Source organism: Bufo bufo, chromosome 1, assembly GCF_905171765.1.
Source record: "Bufo bufo chromosome 1, aBufBuf1.1, whole genome shotgun sequence".
Taxonomy (NCBI): domain Eukaryota; kingdom Metazoa; phylum Chordata; class Amphibia; order Anura; family Bufonidae; genus Bufo; species Bufo bufo.
Window position 1 is genome coordinate 176,071,229 of NC_053389.1, and position 15,456 is coordinate 176,086,684.

General features: G+C 41.8%; 1 protein-coding gene across 4 annotated transcripts in view; it reads left to right on the forward strand.

Annotated features, from left to right (window-relative positions):
• The window catches only part of HSPBP1 (HSPA (Hsp70) binding protein 1), a 38,015-nt gene extending 23,192 nt beyond the window's left edge, over nt 1-14,823 (forward strand). For all 4 annotated transcript variants that reach the window (XM_040432364.1, XM_040432349.1, XM_040432341.1 and 1 more), the window contains exons 7-8: nt 1,361-1,472; nt 12,913-14,823. In XM_040432364.1, the coding sequence (XP_040288298.1) occupies nt 1,361-1,472; nt 12,913-12,990 (190 nt within the window). In that variant the 3' untranslated portion in view covers nt 12,991-14,823. The remainder of the gene's footprint in view (nt 1-1,360; nt 1,473-12,912) is intronic.
• Nucleotides 14,824-15,456: the final 633 nt, after the last annotated feature.

Sequence of the window (15,456 nt, forward strand, 5' to 3'; positions counted from 1 at the left end):
CATCCTCGTAGTACATGGATGACCATTCTTCTAACAGGCTACCAGGTAATATTGGCCACAGCTTTCCTGGGCCGGGAGCAGTGATCAGCTGTACACTGTGGTGGTGTCTTTCTGAAAAGGAGGGTCTCTGAGACAATCGTTTTAAACCTTTTATGTGAAATTCATTATAGGGATTTTCCAGCATGTGGTCCCTATTTAATTAGCCTCCATAGCATGTGGTGCCTAATGAAAGGATCGTACTCGCCTTCTCTCCGCTGCTTTAGTACAGTCCTCAGCTCCAGTCGACGATCTTCCAGTCCCTGGCTGGTATTCTTCCAGATGGGGTAAGGATGGGGTTTGCTGCTGCTGGCCTCAGCAACATGTCTCTCCTTTCATTAGGTACCACACGATATGGGGCTAATTAAAAAGGAACCGTGTCCCGGAAACACCCTTCATATTCAACACATGATAAACTAAAACAGAGCGTCCCAAACATTTTATTAGAACTCCATCAACCAGAACTTTGGGTCTCACCAGAAATTGACCTACAGGCCACAGGCAAAAGGTTTCTCGATTTATATGTCGTAATAACAAAAGAAATCGATTATATTACAGAAACACGGCTGAACATTACTCGGTGACGTTTTATCGTGGCCTATTCCTAAAGCTCTGTGCACAATAAGCGATTTTTTTATATTATTTTCTATGCTTGTCCAGTAAGCTAGAATCCACCTATTGGTCGTCTTTGATGCCAAAACAAGTCTAAGGCTACTTTCACACTTGCGTTTGGTGCGGATCCGTCATGGACAAACGGATCCGTTAAGATAATGCAACCGTCTGCATCCGTTCAGAACGCATCCGGTTGTATTATCTTTAACATAGCCAAGACAGATCCGTCTTGAACACCATTGAAAGTCAATGGAGGACGGATCCGTTTTCTATTGTGCCAGATTGTGTCGAAAACGTATCCGTCCCCATTGACTTACATTGTGTGCCAGGACGGATCCGTTTGGCTCAGTTTCGACAGACTGACACCAAAACGCTGCAAGCAAAGCGGAATGGAGACTGATCGGAGGCAAACTGATGCATTCTGAGCGGATCCTTTTCCATTCAGAATGCATTAGGGCAAAAACTGATCTTGTGAGAGCCCTGAATGGATCTCCCAAACGGAAAGCCAAAACGCCAGTGTGAAAGTACTTACTGTACTATTCTTGTACTTATTATACTAGATACAATAGAAACTGCTTAGAATAAAAAAAATGTGAAACAGTGATACATATGGTAAATGTAATCTAAGAAATGACTTCTTGCTAGACGGTGAGGAGGTGGAAATGAATCCGAAGTACTCGGTTGATGGGTCACCATTTTCCTTTATGTCTAGTATGGTGACAGATTTCCCACAGGGAATTGCAGAATGTCGGGCGCCTGAATTAGCGTTTGAAGATTTGCTCAAAGAAAGATGTCAACTGGTGCAAAAACAGGAGGAATATCAGGTAAAGGCTTCTTATATTCACTGGTACTTAAAATGTTATCCATTTTCCATTAAAGGGGTTGACTGGCCTCAGCAGTGACATGTCCACAAGCAACATATCACTGCTGGGTCACCTAGAGAGCCAAGGAGCTGGAAAACGGGGGGACTTTGGAGAGTTTTATACATTAATTAGCATATATAAAAGTATATTTATATGCGTTTAGGCTAGGTCTACAAGACGCCATTGTCGTGTGACAAATGTTGCAGTGTAGTTGTGCCCTATCTGTCGTCGTGTAGACCTAGCCTTAGTGAGGTGGCCATACTGTCATACACAGTGAGGAAGATGTATGTACACTCCTTTACCAGCAGTACCAGGGGCTTTACCACAGTGGAGTCTCAGTCACCAGTCCTCAGAATGAAGGGGCTGCAGTGCACAATCAATGCTGCGGCCCCTTCATTCTTGGGATCGGAGGGGACCCCCACCAATCATAAAGGGACAGCATATGCTAGAGATCGGCCATCACTTTACAGGATGGAAATGCCCCTTTAAGGATAAATATGATTTGTTTTATTAGATATTTGGGGACACCTATGCGAGTTAATTAACTTATTATTAGTTAATAAGTTATTTAACTTATTAAATGGACATGAAATGTACTCACAATGTGCCGCCTATGAGGCCTTTATACAGCACCATATCAAGAAAATATTCTCTGGTGAATACCACCATAATCTGACCCCATTTTATTCCCCTGAAAATAAAGCCTCTTAATGAAATGCGAGGCCTGAAGAAGGGTATGGAGCCATATTACACCTCCACACAATTTGGATATGAGCCCTTAGGCTTTGAAAGGGATCTGTCACCTCTCCTGATATGTCTGGTTGTAGTAACTACTTGCATATTCATGTGACTCTATGTTGTGGTATTCCTTTATTAATCCTGCTAGAAGTTATGGATGAATTGCTAGCAGCTTGCAATGAAGAGCCAGATGGGTGTTACCAGTTTGTGGGTGTCCATGTGCATCATTGGTTGGATAATGTCAGACTGTGCAGGGACACAACCCCTTCTGGTAACACCCAGTTGGATCTTTATAGCAAACTGTTGGCAATTCATTCATAAACTTCTATTGGGAGTTAGAGAGGAACCACACAACAGAGGATTATATGAAAACATGCTCCAGAATTGTTATTATATGGAGAATCTAAGTAGTGACTAGGAAAGGTGAGGGGTCCTCTTAAAGGGGGTTGCCCAGGGTCAAAACATGGTTTACGTCTTTGCAGAAACAGCATCACATCTGTCCATAGGCTGTCCCTGGTATTGGAGCATAGACAGAAATGACACTCTCTGAATAGAAGTAAAACCCTTTAATGCAGGGACCATGGAACCATTGGTTAAATTCTTATACTGCAGTTATGTGAACAGTATGGGCTGGAGTAGGTAGAAGTGTGTGTATACAGCAATACACCAACAGTATATAGGGTGTGCCCCTGTGCAGTTTCCCTAGTAGAAGTGTGGACTTGCCTCTGGCAAAGCTGAATTATACCAGGTTGAATGGGCAGCAGGTGAAATACTGCTGAGCGTTCTTCCTTTGTTGCGAAGATAAACCAGTGCTGCAGTGTAGACGTAGTGTAGGGCGGCACCCCATTGTACGGGGATCTGAGCACTGCTAAATTATACCCTTACACGGTACGCCTCTGTGAACGGTTCATTTACTTGTTCCATTCGGATCTGTATTTTTAAGGTTGGTTATTTGCATAAGCCTGGCTAATTGTTTCCCTCTACTCTGTAATTATATTCTTACAGTTAATTAGCTGTCTGGCAAATGAGAAAATTCTAGCTTTTGCTGTTATCTGGCTCATTTCTCAATTTGTTTTATGTAACTAACCATTAGGTGAAGAAGTAAGAATTTTCCATTTCAATATTGGATCCTCTGTGATCACTGTCGGTGTCTTGGAAGCGCAGCCTGATGTGAATGGGTGGTTGCGGCAGTAGAGGTCCTAGTGGAAGCCGTTTTAGTATCTGGTGGCTGCTGAGGCAGTGATCACACTGGCATCATGGCTTCTGTTTAGTACCAGATCCTAGTGAACCAAACTCGCTTATAGGCCTCATGCACACAATTTCAGTCCGCATCCAATCCGCAGTTTTTGCGGATCAGATGCGGACTCCTTCCTTTAAGTGGAGCAGCCAAAATTGAAGATGGCACATCATCTGCTGTCTATATGTCCGTTTCACGGCCACGCAGAAATGAAAGAACATGTCCTATTGTCCGTTTTGCAGACAAGAATAGGACATTTCTACTGACAGTGGGGAAAAAATGGCAACCGGACGATAGGTCATCAGTATTAAAGTCTCTGGGAACCCCTTTAAACAAGGGGGAGGTGAATTAATAGGGCAGCAGAGGCCGCAGAGGAGGATGTTGCAGTAGTCTGAGATGATGAGGACATTTTAGCTGACCTGAGGTTGAGAAAAGAGTGGATGTGATAAATACTTTTGAGTTGGAGGCGGCAGGAAGGGTAAGAAATTGGATGTGTTTGAAGTGTTATCCCAAGGCAGCAGAGGGAAAGATGAGTTTTAGAAAGCAGGAGCAGAAGAAGGATGCAGCTGATACATCTCTGGTATCCAGTGTCTAACATCTACGCCAGAGGAGTAAATTTGAGTATCCTCAACGCAGAAGTACGAAAGTCCAGGCCGAAGGTATAGATGGAGGAAAGAGTTTGTAAGGGATGAGGAGACAGGAGAGGGTCAGGCGAGAGACTTTGACAGGAGGGAGTGGTTGACTGTGTCGGAGACAGAGGACAGGTCAGGAAGAAGGGGGTTCATTGTCTGATTTATAGGGTGATTTTTTTGGACAGCAGGATATGATCGACAGGGCTCTGAGGAGAGGCATTCAGAGTCCTGATTACCCTGCCCACACAGTGATTGACAGCTTTATATTCTGCTGTCAGATAGGGCAGCATGAATAACGCAACAGGTGCTCTTTAACCCCTTCCAGGCCAGCGCCTTACATGTACGGCACGGTGGGACATGATTTGCCGCCCAGCACAGTGCGTGTATGGCTCTCTGATCGGGCAGGTGCAATGGGCAATTACCGACAGCAGAGCCCCTGCTGTATACGCCGGCATTGGTGTATTTATTGCATTAACCACTTGTATGCTGCAGTCAACAGTCCAGGATGGGTCTTATTGGCACATTGTCAGTGTATTCTACAATATGACACTGATACATTGTATTGTAATGCATTGTAGAGGGGATCAGACCCCCAAAGGTTGAAGTCCCATAGTGGGACAAAAATCTAAAGTGAAAAAAAAGTGTTTTATATAATAAAAATTATATTAAATTAAATAAAAAAGAAGAAAAATAGACATATGAGGTATCGCCACGTCCGTAACGACCAGCTCTATAAAAATATGACATGATCCACCCCATCAGGTGAACGCCGTAAAAAAATAAAAACTGTGCCAAAACAGGCATTTTTTTTGGTCACATTGCCTCACAAAAAGTGTAGTACCAAGCGATCAAAAAGTCATATGTACCCCAAAATAGTACCAATGAAAACATCACCTCATCCCACAATAAATGAGCCTCCACATAAGACAATCACCAGAAGAATAAAAAAAATATATGGCTTTCAGAATATAAAAACAAGATTATTTTCACAAATGCTTAACAAAAATAAAAAAAAAGACATATTGGGTATCGCCGTGTCTGTAATGACTGGCTCTATAAAAATTTTACATGATCTATACCTTCAGGTGAAAGCTGTAAAAAAAAATTACATTTTGGTCACCTCACAAAAAGTGTAATACTAATCCATCAAAAAGTGATATGTACGCCAAAATGATAGCGGTGAAAGCGTCACCTCTTCCCACAAAAAATGAGCCCCCACACAAGACAGTCTCCAGAAAAATAAAAAAATTGGGCTTTCAGAATATGGCAATGCAAAAACATGATTTTTCGTTACAAAAATGCTTTGTGTAAAAATGGTAAAATGTTTAAAAAAAATAAATAAATATATAAAATTGGTATCTCAGTAATTGTACTGACCAAAAAATAAAGATAATGTAATTTTTCCCGCATGGCGTACACTGCAATGACAAGACACAAAAAGCAATAACATAAATGCTGCATTTCTTTATCCTGCTACCCAAATAGCAAAATAAAAAGTGATCAAAAAGTTGTATGTGCCCCAAACTAGAACCAATAATTGTGGCAACCCATCCCACAAAAAATAAGTCCTCACACAGCTCCATTGAGAGAAAAATGTTTGGTTGTCAGAAAATGGTATACTGGTGCCTGTAAACCAATCCATCAAAATCTACGCTGCAAAAGCCATATGGTGCTCCTTCCATTTTGGGTTGTGCGGTGTGCCCGTGCCTCAGTTTACGTCCACATATGGGGTGTTATCGTATTCAGGAGAAAATAGGTAGCAAATTATGGGGTGCTTTTTCTCCGGTTACCCCTTGTGAAAATGAAAAATTTGGGGCTAAAGCAACATTTTATTGGAAGAAATTAAGTTTTTCATTTTCACAGCTAAGTGTTTTTAAATTCCGTAAAAGAGCTTGTGTGGTCAAAGTGCTCAGTACACCCCTTACTAAATTCCTTGAGGGGTGTAGTGTCCAAAATGGGGTAACTTTTTTGGGGTTTCCACTGTAGGGGTACCTCAGGGTCTCTTCAAATACAACATGGTGCCCAAAAACCATTTCAGAAATATCTGCCTTCCAAACACCATATGGCACAGGTTGCGCATGTGGGATGTTTCTGTAAACTGCAGGATCAAGGTAATATTGAGGTTTGTTTTGCTGTTAACCCTTGCTGTGTTGCAGTAGAAAATGGATTAAAGGTGGAAATGGATTAACATATATAAATTCTGCAAAAAATTAAATGAAATTCACCTCCATTTTCCTTTTAATTCTTGTGGAACACCTCAAGGGTTAAACAAAGTTTGTAATATCAGTTTTGAATACCTTTAGGGGTGTAGTTTCTAAAATGGGGTCATTTATGGGTGGTTTCTATTATGTAAGCGCCTCAAAATCACTTTATAACTAAACTGGTGCTTAAAAACCGGTTTTGGAAATTTTCTTGAAAATGTGAAAAATTGCTTCTAAAACTCTAAGCCTTCTAACGTCCTAAAAAAATAAAATGACATTTACAAAATGATGCCAACATAAAGTAGACATACGGGGAATGTTGTCTTAAAAGTAGAGAAATTCTAATTTAGAAAAATGTGAATTTTTTTCAAATTTTCTGTAAATAGATTCTTTTTTTTTTTTTTTTTTTTTTTTAATAAAGGAAAAAATTGTCTCAGAATCGGTTAGATAAGTAAAAAGCATTCCAAAGTTATTACCACATAAAGTAATACATTTCAGATTTGCAAACATAGGCCTGGGCAAGATGGTAAAAACTGGCCTGGGTTAGAATGGGTTAAACAGGGGGATGTCAAGGCGGGGAGGGGATACTTTTTATTTTTTTCCCTTGTAGGTAATGGAGATTTGGAACTAGTAGGTTCATTTGAATAATAGATGTAGGCTCCATTAACCCCTTCAGGACCGGGCTCATTTTCACCTTAAGGACCAGGCCATTTTTTGGAAATCTGACCAGTGTCACTTTAAGTGCTAATAACTTTAAAACGCTTTGACTTATCCAGGCCATTCTGAGATTGTTTTTTCGTCACATATTGTACTTCATGACACTGGTAAAATGAAGTCAAAAAAATTTTTTTTTTTGCACAAAAAAATACCTAATTTACCAAAAATTTGGAAAAATTTGCAAATTTCAAAGTTTCAGTTTCTCTACTTCTGTAATACATAGTAATACCCCAAAAAATTGTGATGACTTTACATTCCCCATATGTCTACTTCATGCTTGAATTGTTTTGGGAATGATATTTTATTTTTTGGGGATGTTATAAGGCTTAGAAGTTTAGAAGCAAATCTTGAAATTTTTCCGAAATTTACAAAAACTCAATTTTTAGGGACCAGTTTAGGTCTGAAGTCACTTTGCGAGGCTTACATAATAGAAACCACCCAAAAATGACCCCATCTAAGAAACTACACCCCTCAAGGTATTCAAAACTGATTTTGCATACGTTGTTAACCCTTTAGGTGTTGCACAAGAGTTATTGGCAAATGGGGAGGAAATTTGAGAATTTCATTTTTTTGTCTAATTTTTCATTTTAACCCATTTTTTCCACTAACAAACCAAGGGTTAACAGCCAAACAAGACTGTATCTTTATTGCCCTGACTCTGCCGTTTACAGAAACACCCAATATGTGGCCGTAAACTACTGTACGGCCACACAGCGGGGCGTAGAGTGAATGGTGCGCCGTATGGTTTTTGGAAGGCTGATTTTTATGGACTGGTTTATTTACACCATGTCCCATTTGAAGCCCCCTGATGCACCCCTAGAGTAGAAACTCCATAAAAGTGACCCCATCTAAGAAACTACACCCCTCAAGGTATTCAAAACTGATTTTACATACGTCATTAACCCTTTAGGTGTTGCACAAGAGTTATTGGCAAATGGAGATGAAATTTGAGAATTTCATTTTTTTGCCTAATTTTCAATTTTAACCCATTTTTTCCACTAACAAAGCAAGGGTTAACAGCCAAACAAGACTGTATCTTTATTGCCCTGACTCTGATGTTCACAGAAACACCCCATATGTGGCCGTAAACTACTGTATGGCCACACAGCGGGGCGTAGAGTGAAAGTTGCGCCGTTTGGTTTCTGGAGGGCTAATTTTGCTGGACTGTTTTTTTTTACACCATGTCCCATTTGAAGCCCCCCTGATGCACCCCTAGAGTAGAAACTCCATAAAAGTGACCCCATCTAAGAAACTACACCCCTCAAGGTATTCAAAACTGATTTTACAAACTTTGTTAACCCTTTAGGTGTTGCACAAGATTTAATGGAAAATAGAGATACAATTTCAAAATTTCACATTTTTGGCAGATTTTCCATTTTAATATTTTTTTTCCAGTTACAAAGCAAGGGTTAACAGCCAAACAAAACTCATTATTTATGGCCCTGATTCTGTAGTTTACAGAAGCACCCCATATGTGGTCGTAAACCGCTGTACGGGCACACGGCAGGGCGCAGAAGGAAAGGAATGCCATACGGTTTTTGGAAGGCAGGTTTTGCTGGACTGTTTTTTTTGACACCATGTCCCATTTGAAGCCCCCCTGATGCACCCCTCGAGTAGAAACTCCATAAAAGTGACGCCATCTAAGAAACTACACCCCTCAAGGTATTCAAAACTGATTTTACAAACGTTGTTAACCCTTTAGGTGTTCCACAAGAATAAATGGAAAATAGAGATTAAATTTCAAAATTTCACTTTTTCGGCAGATTTTCCATTTTAATATTTTTTTCCCAGTAACAAAGCAAGGGTTAACAGCCAAACAAAACTCTTTATTTATGGCCCTGATTCTGTAGTTTACAGAAACACCCCATATGTGGTCGTAAACTGCTGTATGGGCACGCGGCAGGGCGCAGAAGGAAAGGAATGCCATATGGATTTTGGAAGGCAGATTTTGCTGGATTGTTTTTAGACACCATGTCCCATTTAAAGCCCCCTGATGCACCCCTAGAGTAGAAACTCCAAAAAAGTGGCCCCATTTTGGAAACTACGGGATAAGGTGGCAGTTTTGTTGGTACTATTTTAGGGTACATATGATTTTTGGTTGCTCTATATTACACTTTTTTGTGAGGCAAAGTAACAAAAAATAGAAATTCAGAAATTTCAAGTCCATTTGCCATTAACTCTTGTGGAACACTTAAAGGGTTAACAAAGTTTGTAAAATCAGTTTTGAATACCTTGAGGGGTGTAGTTTCCAAAATGGGGTCATTTTTTGGAGTTTATACTCTAGGGGTGCATCGGGGGGGCTTCAAATGGGACATGGTGTCAAAAAACCAGTCCAGCAAAAACTGCCTTCCAAAAACCATATGGCGCTCCTTTCCTTCTGCGCCCTGCCGTGTGCCCGTACAGCAGTTTACGACCACATATGGGGCATTTCTATAAACTAAAGAATCAGGGCAATAAATATTGAGTTTTGTTTGGCTGTTAACCCTTGCTTTGTTATGGGAAAAAATGAATTAAAATGGAAAATTTGCCAAAAAATAGCTGTTTTGGCACTGTTTTTATTTTTTATTATTTACAACGTTCATCTGACAGGTTAGATCATGTGCTATTTTTATAGAGCAGGTTCTTACGGACGTGATGATACCTAATATGTATACTTTTTTATTTATTTAGGTTTTACACAATAATATCATTTTTGACACAAAAAAAAAACATGTTTTAGTGTCTCCATAGTCTGAGAGCCATAGTTTTTTCAGTTTTTTGGCGATTGTCTCAGGTTGGGTATCATTTTTGCGGGAGGAGATGACGGTTAGATTGGTACTATTTTGGGGTGCACATGACTTTTTGATCGCTTGCTATTACACTTTTTGTGATGTAAGGTAACAAAAAATAGCTTTTTTGACACCGTTTTTATTTAATTTTTTTTACAGTGTTCACCTGAGGGGTTAGGTCATGTGGTATTTTTATAGATCAGGTTCTTACGGACATGGAAATACCTAATATGTCTACCTTTTTATAATTTATCAGGGTTTTACACAATAATATTTTTGAAACAAAAAAAAAATCATGTTTTAGTATCTCCATAGTCTGAGACCCATAGTTTTTTTATTTTTTGGGCCATTGTCTCATGTAAGGGCTCATTTTTTGCGGGATGAGGTGACGGTTTGATTGGTACTTTTTTGGCGTACATGCGACTTTTTTGATCACTTTTATTACCTTTTTTGGGAAGTAAGGTGGGCAAAATTTCAATTTCCTCATAGTTTTTATTTTTTTATTTTTATGGCGTTCACCGTGCGGGGAAAGTAACATGACCGTTTTATAGATCAGGTCGTTACGGACGCGGCGATACCTAATATGTGTAGTGTATTTTATTTTTTTTATTTTTATTCAGTGATAAATGTGTTTTTTTGAAACTTTACTTTTTTCACTTTTTTTTACTTTTTTTTTGACCCAGACCCACTTGGTTCTTGAAGATCCAGTGGGTCTGATGTCTGTATAATACAGTACAGTACAATATATATTGTTCTGTACTGTATTTTACACTTGTCTGAACAGATCTATGCTTTCAGCACAGATCTGTTCAGCACCATGGACAGCAGGACGCCTGAGAGGCGTCCTGTTGCCATGGGAACCTTCCCCGTCTGCTCAGAACTGCGCAGACGGGGAAGGGTAAGTACAGGGCTGAGGGGGGCTCTCTGGGAGCTCTCTCCCTCTCCCATCGGGGGGCTGCAAAGGCACAGCAGCCCCCCGATGGGAGAGGGAGGGAGCTCCCTGCGCTGTTAACCCTTTCCATACAGCGGTCCGTACGGACCGCTGTATGGAAAGGGTTAAACGGCTGACATCGCATCGCAGATGTCAGCCGTTTATACCAGGGTGCCAGCAATGTGCTGGCACCCTGGTATAACCACTTACCACCAACGATCATTGAAAGGGAGGCGGGCGGGGGATCGCGATCCCGCCTGCCGCACCGCCCGCCTCCCGCAGCTTACCGCACCTCCCCACCGCCTGCGACACCCCCCCCTGCACCACCCGCCCCCATAATATTATTCAGGGGTGCAGGGGGGGGCGAAACATATATATTTTGGGCATAGTAAAGTTTCTGATCCCCGCGGTCAGGGACCGCGGCGATCAGAAACCGCAGAAAGCGCTACAAACCGCAGGTCTGAATTGACCTGCGGTTTGCAGCGATCGCCGACATGGGGGGGTCACAGGACCCCCCTCGGCATTGACCTAAGGTGCCCGGCTGTGTGTGACAGCCGGGATCTCAGCGCTGTCACCATGTCTGCAGACATGGTGACAGTTTATGCCATGACGTTTATACTCATCATGGCGCGCTAAGTAGCAGTGCGCCATGACGAGTATACTCGTCATAGGTGGGGAATATTTTCACACTATCTCCTTCTCTGATCGCTTCCCTGACAGGAATTGGGGCGATCAGAGAAGGAGAAGCACATAGTCCTTCCCTAACCCCCCCTTACCTGCCCCGATGCGCTGTGATTGGTCCCTCTGCAGTAATGGACCAATCACAGCGATCGTGGGCGGGTCAGAGCTACAATACAGCTCCTGCCGGCTTCTCTGGTTGCCTAGCAACCCCAGCACGCCGGCTTCACTGGAGCTTCAGCGCTTCGCTCCCTGCGCTGACAGTGAAAGCCGATCACGTACATGCACGTGGGAATGCGGTGAGGCACCACATTCCCCCACGTACATGTACGTGATGTTGCGTGAAGGGGTTAAGGACATTTATCAGGACTGGTATTCTGAAACGCAAGTCTTGATCCCCTGCGCTGGAGTAAGATGAGCCTGATTTATTAAGAGGCAGATGCCTCACATACTTCGGTCAACAGAAAAATTTGAAAAGTTAATCGTATCACAGAGTAACCTTTTTAAATGGCTTTTAATGTTTCTAAGTAGTAAAACATAATAAAGCTATATAAATCTAGTATTGCCTTAATCCTACTGAACTGCAGTATTAAGTGGGTGTTTTTACTGCATAGTGAACGCTGTAAAATTAAAACCCAGAAAAGTTTTGGCAGAATTACTTTTTTTTTTTTTTCTCTGTTTCACTCCACTTATAAAAGGTGCCACATAAAATACAGATTGTGCCGCAAAAACAAGCCTTCATATGGCTAAGTCAACCAAAATAGTTTTTAGCTCTTGGAAGGCGAGGAGGAAAATTTTTAAATATTGTTTCCAAAATTGGCATGGTTCTGTTAGCGGATTTTCAGTTGTTTAATATTGAAGACCTATCCTCAGGATAGGTCATCAATATTAGATGGGTGGGGGTCTGACATTTGGCACCCCTGCCGATCAGCTGAAGAGACTCCTTGCAACTTCTCAAGCACAGTGGCGTACAATGTATAGTAGCTGTGCTTGTTATTGCAGCTCAGTCCGATTAATTTGAATGGCACAGAGCTGCGCCTAGGTCATGTGACCGAAACATGACAGGAGCGCCACAGTCTCTTGCATAAGCTGATGGATGAGGGTGCCAGGAGTTGGACCCTGTTGGTCTGAAATTCATAACTATTCTGAGAAGGCTCCATAGAGAGAGCTGAAACGTTGCTGATGAGTGAATAAACCGTCCACTTTTTTTCATCACTATTTGGAGTGCTGCCTTCTTTTGCTTTTTTATCCATACTTGGGATCTTGGTCACAGGTCCCTTAGGAGGATTTTCTTGCACCCGTATACCTTTTTTGTGTGCTGCTTCTTTCCTTTTTTCTATATTCTGAGAATAGGCCATAAATATCAAAATCGTGGACAACCCCTTTAATGTACATTAAATGTCCTGTATTTCTTCTGGTAGTTTTCCTTTAAAAACACATCTTATATCCAAGCAAAAAACATTTCTCCTAGCGTCTAAAAATGCTTTCTTCTTTTTTAGGAAGAACTGGATTACTGTGAGCGCCTTTTGAAGATATGTTTCAAAGACAATCCTGACGATAACAGCATGGACCGGTGAACCATTCTGAAGGATATGTCCACCAGTGGTGCCTTGTGATGAGGCAAGATGGAGATTGTGAATGAAATTGAGATAATTTATGAAATGCTACCCTAGGTCCCCTCAGACGTCTGTAATCTTTGTTTCAAAAGAAGAGTCTGAGATGTGGATTTTCTTTTTTAAAATAAAGAAAGACGAAATAATGTCATATTGTGGCTGATTTATGAATTCTAGTTTTTCCGTGGCATCAACTTGCATGGCATGTAATATGGAGATAAGGTTTTCCACCTTCTGTGGACTTTTTCGGGCACACTCCCTCTGGACCTGAGGAAGGGAAGCATACTTAGCTGCTCCCCGTTACATTACCCAGTCATATAAAGTATGGAGAACACGTCCCCACTTAGGCCAGCTATTGTCTGCAGCGACCACGTGACCCATATAAAACAAGTAGTTTACCAGAGGAGTAGTGAAGGAGCAGGAACCCAGAAGCAAGGAACGGGTCAGTATGCTTTCCTTCCTCAGGTCTGGTCACGTGGAGGGTGGATAACGCCTTTAAAGATGACCGGTCACTTGGTAAAACTTTTTAATCTGCCTGCCTTGTGAGATCACGTAGTATTCTCAAAGCACCTTACGTTCACAGCATTGGGGAATGGAGTAGTGCACAGCCTGGCTTTGATGCTGGCTCTGCAGCTGCTGTCCATCCCGCCGCTCCTTTATCTGATATTCTATCTTATCAGAAGAAAATGTTTGTGTTCTGCTATTCTTTGTAATGTCCCTCGTGCTGTTGCTATTTTTCTGTGTATGAGATAGTGATGGGGAGCAATATTTCCTCTGGTTTCTGTTTGCAGGCTATAGGAGACATCATAGCAGCTGGTCTTCATCTACTAGCTCATGCATCTACTATTAGAGATGGACACGTGCCACATACAAGTTATATAATGGCCAGATACAGTGTTTTAAAGGGGTTTTCCAGGATTTTCATGTTAATGGCCTAGCTTCAGGATACGTCATAAATATGAGATCGGAAGGGGACAGACTTCAAGTCAGTCGGGCTGAGCTGCAATACATTGTACAACACTGTTTTTGGTAAGCTGTGAGGAGGCCACAGTCATCACAGGAGTGCTGCAACCTCCTCAAACAGCCGGGAATGCCAGGAGTCCTGAGGATAGGTCATCAATATGTTAATCCCTAACCCCTTTAATCCTCATGTACACACAATAGTTTTTTTCTGAAAAGTCACCAGAAACTACAAGCACACAAAGAATTACCATAATTAAAATGAATTATATTTTATTAAGCAAATATTGCAAAAAAAATCTGTACGTGTGGTACCCCTGTAGCCATAACAACCCATCTTCTAGCGCTAATATAGGAAAAAACTACGTCATAGACGCTGGAATCTGCATGACTGTCACATGTAAATTTTCGGACCGCACATGGCCGACCTTGTGATAGAAATGCCTATTCTTGTCTATGGCTGTGGACAAGAATAGGACATGCTGTATCTTTTTTGCGGGGCTGCGGAACTGAACAAGGGATGCAGGCAGCACACGGTGTGTTGTCCGCATCTTTTGTGGCCCCATTGAAATGAATGGGTCCGCACCTGTTCTGAAAAATTGCGGAACGGATGCGGACCCAAAACTACGGATGTATGAATGGACCCTTACTGAAACGCATTTGCAGGGAGGAATGAACCAAAATCCATTCTGGATATTGTGCAAACGTTTGGTGTAGGCGATTGCTGCTAAATAGGGATGTACCGGTTATTCAATGTTTCACTTACTTTTTCTCTCTACCCTGTGGATCTTTACTGCTTGGACCATACAGTTGACATGTATCTCTGAAAATAAAATATAAAACCTACAGCAAACATGTTTTTGGAGGTTCATTTTTGGATGGTGCAAAATTCCCTGTGGTAATGAGATAAAAACCTATACATAATCTAGACGTAAGGGGAAGGGGGGGTTGTGTCCATCTGGTGTCCATATTATGTAATGCGTACATGACTTGTAATTGTACATGGCGGTGGCTTTCCCCTTTAGTAATATGTACATGATGCATTCCTTCCCCGATCTCGCCATTTGAATGTCACGGCTGTATGTGAGCAACAATAGTAATACACAGTACAGAGCAACTGACTGGACCCAGAACTAGGGAGGATAAAGGGTGACCCCTGTCCGACCCTCAACGCTCTCCCTATTCTGCTAAAGCACATGCCCGGATCCCAATGGCGGAACGAGGCATGCCCACGTGTCTAAGACTAATGACCACTGTAACCCCTACAATAGTGGAAGGGGCACGGCCACCAGTGCCCTACTCAGTATATGGAGGGAACCGTGGCCACCTCAGAGCCAGTCAGAAAACAAACAGGAACACAACAATGTCTGCAGACTTAGCTGAAGGTGTTGCAGCCACAGAGAAGACGGATCCAAGGACAGGCTGGCAATATCCGGAGTGCTAGCTGCAGCAGAACACAGGTCCAGTGAA